The sequence below is a fragment of the Vulpes lagopus genome, chromosome X, assembly GCF_018345385.1.
Source record: "Vulpes lagopus strain Blue_001 chromosome X, ASM1834538v1, whole genome shotgun sequence".
NCBI lineage: Eukaryota > Metazoa > Chordata > Mammalia > Carnivora > Canidae > Vulpes > Vulpes lagopus.
This window is the reverse complement of record NC_054848.1, coordinates 27802620-27819263: the sequence shown is the minus strand read 5'-3', so window position 1 is coordinate 27819263 and position 16644 is coordinate 27802620. Positions and strand designations below refer to the sequence as shown.

The 16644-nt window shown below is 35.8% G+C and overlaps 1 protein-coding gene across 8 annotated transcripts in view; it reads left to right on the top strand.

The window, feature by feature from the left end:
- The window catches only part of DMD (dystrophin), a 2057113-nt gene that overhangs the window by 596167 nt on the left and 1444302 nt on the right, over nucleotides 1–16644 (top strand). For all 8 annotated transcript variants that reach the window (XM_041741334.1, XM_041741335.1, XM_041741332.1 and 5 more), the window contains one exon: nucleotides 1061–1180. In XM_041741334.1, coding sequence (XP_041597268.1) covers nucleotides 1061–1180 — 120 coding nt within the window. The remainder of the gene's footprint in view (nucleotides 1–1060; nucleotides 1181–16644) is intronic.

Here is a 16644-nt window from a genome sequence, read left to right as displayed (position 1 = left end):
GAAAATGGTATCTTAAAAAATTAGAGACTGAGTGTAATTGAGAAGGAAGTTTAGATAGCATCTTCATGAAAAGCCCTTCTGGGCAAGTGACACTTAAAATGGGTCTTGAACAATAAGAAGGAAACATTATTTAGAGATATGGAGGAAGAACACTTCAGACAAAGCAAACAGTTTGACAGATTGTGAAAGAGAAGTTAAGTATGGCCAAAACATAGTATAAGAGGGGAAGAAGGGTATGCAGTTAGATTTGAGAGGTAGGCAGGTGCTAGATTGCAGAAGGATTTATGGGAAAGAATTTGTGTTTTCCTTCTTAGTGTGATGTGACTCCATTGGCTTTTATACAAAGGAATGACATCTGATTTGTAGTTGAGCATAGAAGAAGGAACCAACAAAGGAGTTAAAAAGCAGTGCTTAGTAACGTGGGAGGATAATCAGGAAGGGGTGGTACGTGAAGTAGAAGAGAATGCATGAAGAATGAATTTGGGGACCTGGAAGTTGATGGCAACCTTTACAAGACATGTTTCAATGAGATAACTGGCAAAGAGAATAGTGGGATAAGGAAATGGAATTAGTAAGTGTAGAAAACAAAATATTCTTTGGAGAAGAGGGATACATAATAAGGTAGTAGGAGGAAGGGTTTGTTGGGTCAAGAGAGTTTGTCTTGTTTTAGTTGATAATGGTGAACTTCAGTAGAGAAGGAGACACTGAAGATGCCAGAGGCTGCAGGTAATTTTAGGAGAAAAGTCTTTGAAAAAGTGAGAGGAGGTGGGATAAGATGTAGAACATCTTACCATACTTCTCTCAACAGATTCTTCCTCCATGTACTTCCAAGTTCAGTTGACAGTAGAAATGTCTAATTTTGCTGAGCACCATAGCAAAAAATTTTCTTGGAACAGTTTTAGTTTAATAAAAAATTACATTACCCAAAACATGACAGAAATTAAATCCCACCCATTTGGGAAGGAATGTTTTGGCATTCAGTTCAGAAGACTGTTATTTTAATTACATTTATTTATTTATTTATTTATTCATTCATTCATTCATTCATTCATTCTTTCAGGTGCTTCAAGAAGACTTAGAACAGGAACAAGTCAGGGTCAATTCCCTCACTCATATGGTGGTGGTAGTCGATGAATCTAGTGGAGACCATGCAACTGCTGCTTTGGAAGAACAACTTAAGGTCAGATTATTTTCTTTAATATACCAGCTGTGTCATTCAAAATAATTAATTGCAATTTAGAAAATTTCTAGAAAATGCATAATGTAATTTGCATATTACAAATACTTACAATGCAACACATTTATTTAAACTAATCCAAGTTATATCCCATTTGCACATGTTTCCCTTTCATTAACCACCCACTGTTTGTTCACACTAGCTTCCTGGCCTTTGGGGAAATACATGATTGCAGATACTTTTTTTAAAAAATTATAGTTGAATAACATGTATTAGAGAAGTGGTCAGAGGTATATCGTTTATATACTCTTAAAACCTACAGTCAAAGAAAGGACAAATGTTAAAAAAAAAAACACAAAATGAATCACATTCAATCAAATCATGAGAAACCAACACCTTCATATTTTTTTCCTGGAAAACTTCAGTTATAATCTTGATGAGGACACAGAATATTTAAGTTATGAAAAATTTGTGGGGGAAGACACTTAGCTTTTCAAGCCCTCATTCAACCTGAGTCATAGTAATTATGTCCTTGGAAACATAACCAAAACCTATAACAAAGAGCAAGGTAGGTATTTTCATATTTTTATCTTTTCTTCCTAATTGGGAACAACAGCATTTTACTGTGAAAAAAATTGAAAACATTTTCAACAAAACACATGTACATAAAGCAAAACATCAACATTAAGGAAAAATGCAACAATTTATTCTGAATTTGACATGTACATTCATATTCATATTCATATATATATAAGATATATATATATAAAACAACAGATTGTATTTGAGAGATTCATTTTACCCATGAAATGTCTGTCTTTTCTTTGTGATTTTTAAGGGCCAATAGCCTGACATGTCTAAGGATACAATCAATGTGGGTTTAAGTAGCTTTATCAGCCCAAGGTTGTTCTAAACATAATTACTCTTACTGAACCTATAACACAGTTTCTTAAAGCTTCATTTCTGTTTTCTTCTTTCTTTGTGTGAATTGTGTTATTACCTCAGTAAAATGTCATTTCCTCAGGTTACTGCTTTAAATTTCCAGTCTTTAACAATGGTATCTTCTCCTCTATCATTAAATGACAAAAAGAAAATTCTTAAACTGCTATAACCAAGCATTTAACATATATTAGTCACCAGTGTTAATTGCTTATGATTCAATGAAATTACAGGTATCAGAGATATAAAAAGGCTTATGCCACCTAATATTATAATGTATCATCACATATATGATCAAATGTATTATACACATACATACTCATGACCAGCTAAAGGACTGTACTGGTAGGCCATTGCTATAACCATTTAAAGTAATTCCATAGTTCTTATAAAACAGTCCTGTAACTAATTATAGATGAGTAAAAATCTAATACTTAGCATTCCTCAGAAATCTTCAGAAAAGGTGAAAAAAGACTAGGGGGCAGAAGTTAGGAGAGTGATTGGTTAAAAAAAAAATCAAGGCCGACATTTCTCTAAGTCATAGACTATTTCTAATTAAAACAGCAACTGAGAAAATACACACTTTGGTATTATCAGACCCAGGACAATTAGCTTTAGAATGTAATCATACTGAGGTGACGTCTGTGGGGCCAGGCCACCTTGAAAAATAGTCCATAGCACTCTCAGATGGTGATTGGGTTAGAGCTTACTTAGGATAAATTAAGAGTTGTGTCCCTAAGCTTTTCCCTATTTATTCTCCTACTTGCTTTCATTTTCACCTTATTTTCTGTCTTTATATAATTGGTCCAGATATATCTACTAAGATAGCTGAGCGTGTATTGACTTCCCCTAAATCATACGGACTCCATGTCCCATTGTCTGTGATTGCCTCACCATTAATTAGTGTTGACTGCTACCTCCTAGCCTCCTCTTTTCCCCACAACTCCCTTTTCCCTTTTGATACTCTCATTTCCCTCTACATACTCCCTTACTGTGACCTGACTTTTGGTTAATCTAGACTAGTGTCTAAAAGGGCAGGGTTAGTAGGAATTCCTGGGGGAGAACGCCTTAATGTTTCTTTCTTCCCATCCCATCACTTTTCTCAATCTTAGAAGAATCCATGCTTGAATTCTGTGCCTTATTTGTCCATTGATTTGAATTGTTCTGGAATGCTGGGCTTTTGTGTGACTTTGACATTTTGGTGATTCTTTCTTGGGTTCTTTGCAAATGATATAATCTAATCTTAATCTAGTTGAACTTTAAAAGGAAAGAGGAGAGAAAGTAGAGTTGGTAGAGAAGGAGGAGAAGAGAAGAAATGATAAAGGAGAAAAAGACAGATAAACAAGTACATTAGAACAGTCACTTTAACAGCAACACAAGTATTTTTTGCACATAATAAGAATTCCATGTGTGCTCCAGAAACTGTGAGCCATTAGTATATTTTATATGGGGCCCAGAGGAATTCTGTTAGAATAGGAAGAATTTTAGGAAAGAGAAACAGGTATATGGACTCCATACAAGGGGCCAAAATAAAACAAAAGAAAAACAAAACTGGCAGGGATCTGAAAAGAATCCTCAAGGGCTTTTGTTGGAGCTAGGTCTGGTCATCAATAGCTTATTCCTCTAGACTTGTTAATGTTGAATGTTTATCCCACTCCTTTTCCCACATTGCAATGTTTTCATCTGTTTTGATGCCTAGTGTACTGAGGCACCAACTCAAGCCCCCAAATGGATACCCAGTGGTCTTTAATGAAGAGATGCAGATGAGGCAAACTAGAAATGGGAATCCTTTTTTTTTTTTTCATTTATTCCTAAGAGACACACAGAGAGAGACAGAGACATAAGCAGAGGGAGAAGCAGGGTCCCTGAGGGGAGCCCAATGTGGGACTTGATCCCAGGATCTCGGGATCACAACCTGAGCTAAAGCTGGATGCTTAACCAAGTGCCATCCAAGTGCAAAAGGAGAGTCCTTGTTTTAATACAATTAGAGAGGGACATGTTCTTATCATCTGGAGTTTGAACTCTGAAAATACTCCTTATAGAATATTTTTATGTGTGTTGACTTAATATTATGAACTTTATTGTAAGTTAGATTTTCTCTAACTTTTTAGGAGGACTTCTAGAAGCCATTCAGTTAAAAAGTTTTAAGAAAAACAAAGTTAGGTCAGAACATATGCTTAGGGATTCTGAGATAGCATGGCTTATGAAGGATAATATTCTGAAAAGTACCGTCTGTTGTAAATTAATTTGATTCTCTCTCAGAGGTTCAACTTGTCCCTCAGCAATGTCACCACAGGTCATAAACTTGTCCTTAACTTCAGAGGTGTCTAAGATGCCAATGCACAGAGAGTCTGATTTGTAAGCAGTGATGCCCATTAACTGATTTTATTGAGAAATAGCTTGGCTAAATAACTGAGATTAGTAATTTATGTAGAGTATTCAGTTCTGGAGGACATTATCATATGTCTTTCTGAGCATCTGCATTTTGTTTTTCATTTTCTCAGTGAGTACTTACTGTGTTCTTATTATGTCCCTGGGATTGTGCTGGGTAACAGAGGCAAAACAGTGAACAAAAAGAGAATCTGTCATTACCATCCTGGGTCAGGAGTGAGTAATCTGTGAGCCTGCTGCCTTCCTTGGAAACTAGAAACAATGGTAGCCATTTCCCAGGCTCCCTCTTTAAAATCAAAGGCTAATTCCTTTCATTCGTGGTCACCATGGTAGGTATGGTAGGCATGGTGATTGCTCTCTTGGTTCTCGTAGTCTAGCAGAGGAAATAGACCTTAATCAAATATTTATAGAAATTAGCAAATGTTTAAGAATGGACATAGCTTATTTCTATGAAGGAAAGGAACAAGGTTTTGTGACAACATAATTATATGACTCCAACTGAAATTTGAAGGCAAAGATGATTCCTTAGGAAAGTGATTAAGCTAGGGTCTGCAGGATATGTTGGAGGGATCTGCATAAAGTGTGTGTAAAGTACATGGGTGTAGATGGGTAGTTTTCAGGAAGGGGAAACATAAGATGAGGTGAGCATGGCATCCTCAAGAAACTGAAATTTGGCTGCAATTCTGAAGTTCAGAAGAGTGGTGTTAGAGGAGACTTGTTAGATAGAAGGGGCTTACCTAAGAGTTAGGATTGGTGTGTGATACTAAACTCCACTAAAATTCAGTCAGAATACATGTATTGAGCAGCAGCTCTCTGCCTGGATGACAGCTGGGACTACAATGGCAGGGAGAAGCAGGGGTAATAGTCATGACACCTGCCCTCCTGGGCCCACATAATCAAGTACGATGTAATGTAAAATTATGGCCCTGATGAATTCAGTGGACAAAAATAGACATTGCTAGATGCCCTTTCTTGCTCTAGAAGGTCAGAAAAGTAGAAGTTAATTAGGCCATAGTAAAGGGTAGGAAAGTGTTCTGTACAGAAGAACAGTATTTATTCACTCAACAAATATGTCTTGCATGTCTACTAGGTGCCAGCCACGTCTAAGCTTTGAGGTTAAGCATGGGCAAAGCATAAATGATTTCTCTATGAAGCTTACATTCTAGGCACACCTCATAATAAATAAGTAAGTTTTATATTATGAAAAAGGTGATAAGAACTATAAGGAAAAGACTGGAGAAGGGAGCAGTTTTATATGTGAGTAGTAAGGGGATGCTTTCTTGAGAAGACAGCATTTACGCAGAAACTAAAACAAAATAAAGAGGATGTTTGGAAGGTGCGTGGGTCCTATGGGGCCTTTTATATTTAAAAAAACTGAAGAAAGACTATAAGTAGAATATAAGGAACATCTATTGTTCTAGGGAGAGAGTTGTTTCTAATAAAAAAGAACTGGAAACATAGGCGTCTAGTTTTAGAAGTTGTTCTAATGAAAACACCTTCCAGAGAAAAGGCAGAGCTATTGAAGTCCCATTTGTAGATATGTTCTTCTATGCATGTAAACACTTGAGAGTCCAACTAGATGAATTAAAGTTGTCTAAGGCCTGGACCCAGGAGAGTTTTTGGCATATAAAAGGCATTTGGACTATTATGTTAAATGACCTTCATCTTAAAGTTACTGTCTATTATTATGGAGAAATAAAGATTTATCAAAAGAATGTACACAAACAAGCATCCTCTTCTGAAGAAGAATAACTTAGAAAATACAATTTTATAACAGATTATTAAATACATATTCAGTTTATCACTCATCTAATGAAGTTACTCAATTTGTTTATTGAATAAAATAAGAATTTTTGAAGATAAAAAAGGCCTCTAAGAACTAACATACATTCATTAAAATCAAGACATGAAAACCAACTTTATATCAGATGACATTAAGCAATTTGTACAAATATTAAGTAGTAGTATTTTTTAAGATTTTATTTATTTATTCATGAGAGACACACAGAGAGAGAGGCAGAGATATAAGCAGATGGAGAAGCAGGCCCCCCACAAGGAGCCCGATGTGGGACTCGAACCAGCATCCTGGGATCACGTCCTGGGCCAAAGGCAGATGCTCAACTGCTGAGCCACCCAGGTGTCCCTTAAGTAGTAGTATTAAGACAGATTATTTGGGGGATTTATTAAGTTGGTTGATTCGATGGAGTGGAATGTATATAAAGTATTTTAATTTACCTAAAATGTTTTGCAAAGCCTTCAATGGTATGTCTATGCAAAGGTGAGTCTTCTTATCCCTCTGTGGGCTGGTGGAGAATGTCTGTGTTTTTAATATATTCTTTCCTGGTACCTGATTTATGTGCCAGAGAATTGGACTGAAAATGATCGGATTCCTTTATTCACTCTGCAATGTCAGAAAGTTTTGGGGAAAGAAGCCATTTGAGGTTTTAGCTGGGATACTGTATATACTTTGTCTGAAAAGGAGTGGTTAATGGATAATTTCCTCTCCCACATGACTTTAGAAAATTTATAACAATGACATGTAAAGTTAGAATGTCACATTCAAATGTAATATTCTTGTCTTTCATGTTTTAACTCAAGAAAGGTATGTTTGTCTGAAATCTTGCTGCTTGTTATAAGTAGTATCTTTAAATCAACTAAGTTTTTGATGAGGAAGGTCTGACTTCCCATCCATTCATGTAAGTATATATGTGTATAACTTTGTACAGATGTGTACATATATATGTATATGTGTACACTTACATTTATGTACATTTACATTTTTTAATGTATGGATGTATATGTGTATATGCACATGCATGCATATGTGTCCATATATGGAGAGAGACAGACAGACACTTCTTGGGCACAAGATTGATATTAAATGAAAGCAAATGATATAGATTCTTAGTAAATTAGTACATTCCTGGGCATGGTATGGTATCTAGACTACAGGGACTAATAATTCTGAGTTGGTTTGAATACACTTTGTAGTTGAGCATTTTAACTGGATTTTACTAGGATGGTGGCACTTAAAGAATGTTTACAGAACTAGGGATTATTTAATTTAAAGAAAAACCTAAGCAGAGATTAGGGACAGGTATAGTTTTGTAGAAAGAAGGCTTTTCTCTGTATTCCTTCAGAAGATTGTATCAAAAATAAGCCAAAGTTAATAAGCCTGGGTGTCTTTTGCCCAGATTTCTTTCCTGAGCCCAATTTCCTCTGTCCCACTTTTTTCTGTATATGTCCGATTTGAAGTCTAAAACGCATCTCAGGCTCAGCGAGATGAAACTTAACTCCTTGTGCCCTATTTCCCTCTAAACTTACATCCTTTGCTGGTTTCCACATTTTTGTTATTACACAGCCATTCACCATGACACCTCTACAAGAAACCTGGAATCATTCCCAACTCCTCCCTTTCCTGTCCCTGTGAGCCCTCTGCATGTAATCAGTCACAGAATTTCTTCATTGTCTGTCATATTAATTGTTTAATCTTTGTTCTTGTCACTGTTTATCCTAGGTAAAGTCCTTGCCTGGATTCTTACCTCTCTTTAATCTAATTTCTGCATTAAAATTGCTGTGGGCTGTCAAAAGCCATTTATTACTGTTTCTCCCCTGTTTAAAATCCTTAGTTGCTTTCCATTCTCAACAGAGTCTAATAACTTAAGTCTGCAATGATTTTTATTGCCCCTGACCCCTACCTGTTTCTCAATACGTGTCATCTATTAGCTTCCACATATCCTTTAACCTATATTCTATTTTTATAAGCCATTTATGATACTGTCACTGTCCTTGTATATGCTATTCCTATTACTCAGAATAGTCATGTTTGTCATCTGCTTTAAAAACTACTTAATGTAGAAAACTCAGTTCAAATTTTTCTCCATGAAGCCATTTTTTTGTACATGACCACTCCCTTTTTTGAGGCACCTCATATCATAATTATGTCTTTGTTGTTTGAAAGGAGATAGTCTGCTAAAAGGTAGTTGTTCAGAAAGGCTATAATGTCCTCTTTTCTATCATGGCTTGAAAATTCGGAATGCAATTAAAACTATTTATAGTATATACCTTTGGGATCATTTGTGGTGGGAAAGAGTCTAGGGAATATTAAAGCCTATAGAACTGAGAAAAAAGAATATTTATGAAGAAGGATATGGATGAAAATATTTTTGATGTTTCTCTCCAGTTTTTAATTCTATACTTGGCAAATCAAAAGTATGTTTAAAAAATTTTTTAAACTAATGGAAATAATTTCACTAAGCCAAGTGTCAACAATTGTTGCCCATGAAGTGATAATTATAATTATTAGCACTTTTGTGTGCTCATCCTTTTCCAAAAATTTTACATACTTTGTATGTAATGCTCTCCCTATTTCACAACTGAAAAAGCCAATGCATAGTGGAATTAAGTCCAAGTTTATGTAGCTTTCAAATGGCAGAACAGGACTGGTGTCCAGATCTGTGCGATTTCTCCTAATCTCTCAATTTCACAGAAGACAATTACTGTGTAACCTTGAGAAAATTATTATGGGGAAATATATGCAAATATATTGGGATGATAGTATTCTTTATGAATTTAAGTGTACATATATGAATATATCGGAATGGTGATATTCTTTATGAAGATAATTCTAATATTGTCTGAAAAGAGTTCTGATCTTTTTGGTTTCTAAAATAATCCTTAAACTTCACATTACAGCACAATTAGAATTTTTTGATCAGAGCACCTAGGAAAGTACAGAAATCATAATTTTAGGTCAAAGACTTCACTAAGGTAACACACCTGTAGTTCCATATCAGATAAGAAGATAACATGTTGGGGATCCCTGGGTGGCGCAGCGGTTTGGCGCCTGCCTTTGGCCCAGGGCGCGATCCTGGAGACCCGGGATCGAGTCCCACGTCGGGCTCCCGGTGCATGGAGCTTGCTTCTCCCTCTGCCTGTGTCTCTGCCTCTCTCTCTCTCTCTCTCTCTCTCTCTCTCTCTCTCTGTGACTATCATAAATAAATAAAAATTAATTAAAAAAAAGAAGATAACATGTTGCCAACAATTGACACAGTCCTATCGAGCTGTATCAGTCATAAACTTCACACCTCCTCAAAGTTAACCTCTATCCTGATTTATAATGCCTCAGAATAGTTTTATTTTTAACTTAATGTAAATGCAATTGTATAATATATAGTTTTGTAATTGACATTTTTAACTCAGTGTCATGTTTGTGACTTGCATCCATGATGCTTATAGCATTAGTTCCTTAATTTTTGTGGATGGATAGTATTCGTTTTTGTGAATATATAGTTTAATTATATATTCTACTGTTCAGAAAATTTGGGCTGATTCCAGTTAGGATCATTTTAAATAATGCTGGTATGAACATAGTTGTACATGTATTTTTGTGAAACTATGTATGCTTTTGTATTGAGTATATACTCAAGATTGAAATTACTGGGGATATGCATATTTAGCTTTATAGGCATTGCAAAAGAGTTTCCCAGTAGTGAGTAAAGGTACAAATTGCTTCACATCCTCATCAGTACTTGATATTGTCAGATTTTTTTTTTTAAATTTTTATTTATTTATGATAGTCACAGAGAGAGAGAGAGAGAGAGAGGCAGAGACACAGGCAGAGGGAGAAGCAGGCTCCACGCACTGGGAGCCCGACGTGGGATTCGATCCTGGGTCTCCAGGATCGCGCCCTGGGCCAAAGGCAGGCGCTAAACCGCTGCGCCACCCAGGGATCCCGGTATTGTCAGATTTTTTAAAGATTATTTATTTATTTATTTATTCATGAGGTACAGAGAAAGGTAGAGACACAGGCAGAGGGAGAAGCTGGCTCCATGCAGGGAGCCCAAAGTGGGACTCGATCCTGGGACTCCAGGATCACGCCTGAGCTGAAGGCAAACACTCAACCACTGAGCCACCCAGGCGTCCCAGTGCTCTGAGAAAAAGAAGGGGCATATAATCAAAGTTTAGTCAAGCTGAAGGAAACTGTAAATCTGTCTTGGTTAATGTAAACCCTTCACATTTGTTCTTTCCTTTTAAAAATTTATCTTGATTATTTTTGTTAATTCACGTTTTCATATAGATTTTGGAATCAGCTTGTTTTTGCCCCCAAACCTGCTGGGATTATAACTGGGGCTTATTGACTATATGGATTAATTTGTAGTGAACTAATATCTTTATTATGTAAAGTTTTTAAATTCATGAATATGGAATAGCCTTTAATTTATTTAGGCCTTTATTTTTTTCTCTTAATAATGTTTTATGGTTTCCAGGATAGTGGGTCTTAGACTTTCTATGATATTTATTCATTTATTCATTTTTTGGATTTTTTTATGTTTTTGTTGTAAATGGTATCGTTTTAAAATTTCATTTTTCTTTTTTTTAAGATTTTATTTATTTATTCATGAGAGACACACAGAGAGAGAGAGAGAGAGAGAGAGAGAGAGAGGCAGAGACACAGGCAGAGGGAGAAGCAGGCTCCATGCAGGGAGCCTGACGTAGGATTTGATCCCGGGTCTCCAGGATCATGCCCTGGGCTGAAGGCGGTGCTAAACCACTGAGGCACCCAGGCTGCCCTGTTGCTAGATATCTTTGCTAACATTTGCTAAGATTTGATTTAGAATTCTCCCTTTGGGTCCATAAATTCTCTTTATTGGGGAAGTTTTAAATGAAAGATTAAATATATTTAAATAAGACTTTTCATTTTTCATTTAGACTTTCAGGTTTCTTCTCCATTTTCCAGACTTATTTTTTTTTGTCAGTATGAGTAGCTTGTGTCTTTCTAGGAATTTGTGTTTTGTATCTAAAATTACAAGTATTGAACACTACACTGGAAGCTAAGTATGTACAATATGTTGGCCAATTGAATTTAAATAAAAAATAAAATTACAAGTATATTCAAATAAAGTTCTGTTTACATGGTGTTGAATAATGGTGTTGACATGGTGTTTAATAAATAATGCTTTTACTAGTTACCAATGTTTGAAGTTTAGGAAATGTAATATAAAACTATAAATGTCTAGCGTCTTTGGAAAAGCAAATGATCTGGTAATCCTTTGCCTGTTCTGAATATTAACCTCAGTAAGAATTAAATAGCTTTGCCACCTTTAGCATGAACTCTCCATTTATTTACAGTCCCCATTATTCTCCATTCTCTAATACTTAGGTTATTTTGTGCATTTTTTATGCATACACATTAGAATTTGTGATTTCTTATAAGTAGAGTATTTCAATGTGTAGTTAGAATGAAGTATAGAGGGATATTCATTTTTCACTCACTTGATTCCAAATAAAACACATAATAGATTATGTTCCTGGCTTATAATTTAAAAGAAAAATATTTTCAACTCTTGTATAAAAGATAAGCCATAATAGACTGTAAGTAAAATATGAAACACTAGTTATTTGAGTGTCATGCTGAAATGTTTTGCTATATTCTGTATTAAAATTCTGTTATGCTGTAGACTTATCACATTTGGAAACAAAAGCTAATTTTCTACCAATTAAGCTCTGAATGTTTACCAGTCACAAGCTCTCAATAATTTATCACAGTTTTTGGAGCATTTTCACATTCGTTGACCTGTCTGACCCTAACAGTGACCTGGCTAGGAGGGTACCAGCCCAGATACTTCTATTTCCCTTTCACTAGTGGGAAATCTAAACCATAATAAAATTATGTGTTTGCTGAGAGATATTACTAAGTTGGGCAATGGTAGAACTGGGACAAGAATTCAAGCAATCTGTACTTCAGGCCTGGTGATGTGTATCAGTTGAGCAGATTCAGGGAGTCTGCTGTATGAGTAATGTCCATTATAAGTGGTAAAGATCTAGAACTTGAGGTGGAGAAGACAAAGCTTCACTTGTGATTCTCACCTCTTCTGGCTCTTCAAATTTACCATGAATAGCTCTGTTATTGTCATAAATGACTGGTTGGCAGGTATTTCATGAAGAAGGAAGAACAAAAAGGTTCTAAGACAATACTTAGGAGAAAATCCCTGTATCAGTAACTACAGTGGTGGTATTGAGCTCTGAGATATTTCTATATTATGTGAAGTTCATGTTTTACATTAAGTACAATGGTAAAGGGCTCCCCTCAAGAAGACCAGAGACTGTGAGGAATAAAACAATCAGGAAACGTAAAACCTTAAAATACCAAAGAATGCCCAGGAATGCAGTGAACCCTGGCATAGACATACTCGTGCTGGAATGCTCCTTAGGACTCCTGCTCTTTATTTTCCGGTATCCCAATTGAATGGTGGGAGCTGGAGAATGCAGAGTCTATTAAGCTGCCACAGAACATTACATAGTAGCCTTCATGCAAATAATAACAGCAACAACAAACGAGCCTTTCCAGGTTTATTCATTAGCACTTCATAAACTTGTAAAAATAAATAATATATGGAAGTGACTGTAAAGGCACAGGGGAACATGCTTCTTCATGTTAAAAATCTCACTATGTTTTTAGCATAACCACCAAGACAAAATTTCATTAACAAATCAAGACAGTCATGCTTACCTTTGAAAAATAAGACTTCGGAAAAGAGCACATTTCTTGATCTAGGAGTGTATTTTCTGATTTTGAAAAATAAACAAATAGGGAGGTAAAATGTCAAAAAAAATTTAGATTAAATTATAACATTAGGCTTCACACCCTTGTCAGGTAGGTTAGATAAAATGTATAGTTCAATCCAGTCAAACTTCTGCAAAAATGAAATATGAAAATACTCAAAAACAACTCAGCATCTGTACATCTCGCTTGGTTATGTAGCACACATTACAAGGCATACTGAATGTTGTCTGTTCCACTGAGTAAAGGACATCACAAAAGAACACAGACTTGTAGTCAGATGGATCTGAGGTCAGACTGCAGAAACTCAATCCTGTGGCCTCCGTGGTCTCAGATAAGTTACTTAACTCATCTCAGTGTCTGGGTGTCACCTGTAAACTGTACCTTTAGAAGTGGCAAGTATACCCTCACAGGTTCCTTGAGATCAGTCAGGTAGTACTGCAGGATCAGTTAAAAGGGAGTAAGAATGATCTTTTCAGGGAAACCTACAATAAGTGCTTCCCAGTACATCAGGACATGTTTTTCCACCCTGGACCATATGGTAGACAGTGAAGATATAAGGCATGCCATTTTATAATATGCTGCTTTGGTTAGCAGTTTGTAAAAACAGCAAAATTGAGAAGAGACTCATAGAGTTGGCTAAACATTAGTCATTAGTACTCGGCCTTGTTTTAGTCTCAGGATGGGTGTTATTTTATTTCTTTCAATGAGTTACTCGATGGTATTTCCATTTCACCATTGGTGAGGTAAACTTGCTTATCCTTTTTAACTTGCTATGTATTTAAAGTAGGAAAGAAAACAAAAATCCAGAAATGTTATTTTTCATAAGGCTCATCACACATAAAATTCATTTAGCTGGGAACTATATTCCAGAGTCTGAAACTAAAATCAAATGACTATGACATGGGCTGCTTGCTGACTCCTTTTCTTGTAAATCCTAGTTGCTGCTGCATTGTGTGGTCCATGGCACATAAGTGTTCCTTTCATAGTGGACATACTCCTGGGAACACTTTATCTCTTCATGCCAGTCTTGCTGGGCACAGTTCGGCTCCTACATTCTATCCCTGGCCTCAGTATATTCAAGGGTCAAGATACTTAAGTTTTACTTTCCAAATGAAGAATCAGTTGCCTTTATCCAAATATTCCTCTGATAGCAACTTTTCACTTCTGTTTTGAAAAACCAACTCAACCAAACAGAGAAACTTAGATGAGAAATGTACTTGGTGTGCATGACGAAATGGGATGGTAATTAAATGGGAGGGGAGAGCATCCCCGTTGCGGATCTAAGCATAAGATGATAATGGAGTTGTGATTTAGCCCATGAAAGTATGTTAGAGTAAGTGAACCAACCGTTAGCTTCTCTCACTGCTGACACAAAATGAGAACATAAATAAAATTAATTAAAAAAAGAAGATAACATGTTGCCAACAATTGACACAGTCCTATCGAGCTGTATCAGTCATAAACTTCACACCTCCTCAAAGTTAAACCTCTATCCTGATTTATAATGCCTCAGAATAGTTTTATTTTTAACTTAATGTAAATGCAATTGTATAATATATAGTTTTGTAATTGACATTTTTAACTCAGTGTCATGTTTGTGACTTGATCCATGATGCTTATAGCATTAGTTCCTTAATTTTTGTGGATGGATAGTATTCGTTTTTGTGAATATATAGTTTAATTATATATTCTACTGTTCAGAAAATTTGGGCTGATTCCAGTTAGGATCATATTAATTAATGCTGGTATGAACATAGTTGTACATGTATTTTTGTGAAACTATGTATGCTTTTGTATTGAGTATATACTCAAGATTGAAATTACTGGGGATATGCATATTTAGCTTTATAGGCATTGCAAAGAGTTTCCCAGTAGTGAGTAAAGGTACAAATTGCTTCACATCCTCATCAGTACTTGATATTGTCAGATTTTTTTTTTTTAAATTTTTATTTATTTATGATAGTCACAGAGAGAGAGAGAGAGAGAGAGGCAGAGACACAGGCAGAGGGAGAAGCAGGCTCCACGCACTGGGAGCCCGACGTGGGATTCGATCCTGGGTCTCCAGGATCGCGCCCTGGGCCAAAGGCAGGCGCTAAACCGCTGCGCCACCCAGGGATCCCGGTATTGTCAGATTTTTTAAAGATTATTTATTTATTTATTTATTCATGAGGTACAGAGAAAGGTAGAGACACAGGCAGAGGGAGAAGCTGGCTCCATGCAGGGAGCCCAAAGTGGGACTCGATCCTGGGACTCCAGGATCACGCCTGAGCTGAAGGCAAACACTCAACCACTGAGCCACCCAGGCGTCCCAGTGCTCTGAGAAAAAGAAGGGGCATATAATCAAAGTTTAGTCAAGCTGAAGGAAACTGTAAATCTGTCTTGGTTAATGTAAACCCTTCACATTTGTTCTTTCCTTTTAAAAATTTATCTTGATTATTTTTGTTAATTCACGTTTTCATATAGATTTTGGAATCAGCTTGTTTTTGCCCCCAAACCTGCTGGGATTATAACTGGGGCTTATTGACTATATGGATTAATTTGTAGTGAACTAATATCTTTATTATGTAAAGTTTTTAAATTCATGAATATGGAATAGCCTTTAATTTATTTAGGCCTTTATTTTTTTCTCTTAATAATGTTTTATGGTTTCCAGGATAGTGGGTCTTAGACTTTCTATGATATTTATTCATTTATTCATTTTTTGGATTTTTTTATGTTTTTGTTGTAAATGGTATCGTTTTAAAATTTCATTTTTCTTTTTTTTAAGATTTTATTTATTTATTCATGAGAGACACACACAGAGAGAGAGAGAGAGAGAGAGAGAGAGAGAGGCAGAGACACAGGCAGAGGGAGAAGCAGGCTCCATGCAGGGAGCCTGACGTAGGATTTGATCCCGGGTCTCCAGGATCATGCCCTGGGCTGAAGGCGGTGCTAAACCACTGAGGCACCCAGGCTGCCCTGTTGCTAGATATCTTTGCTAACATTTGCTAAGATTTGATTTAGAATTCTCCCTTTGGGTCCATAAATTCTCTTTATTGGGGAAGTTTTAAATGAAAGATTAAATATATTTAAATAAGACTTTTCATTTTTCATTTAGACTTTCAGGTTTCTTCTCCATTTTCCAGACTTATTTTTTTTTGTCAGTATGAGTAGCTTGTGTCTTTCTAGGAATTTGTGTTTTGTATCTAAAATTACAAGTATTGAACACTACACTGGAAGCTAAGTATGTACAATATGTTGGCCAATTGAATTTAAATAAAAAATAAAATTACAAGTATATTCAAATAAAGTTCTGTTTACATGGTGTTTAATAATGGTGTTGACATGGTGTTTAATAAATAATGCTTTTACTAGTTACCAATGTTTGAAGTTTAGGAAATGTAATATAAAACTATAAATGTCTAGCGTCTTTGGAAAAGCAAATGATCTGGTAATCCTTTGCCTGTTCTGAATATTAACCTCAGTAAGAATTAAATAGCTTTGCCACCTTTAGCATGAACTCTCCATTTATTTACAGTCCCCATTATTCTCCATTCTCTAATACTTAGGTTATTTTGTGCATTTTTTATGC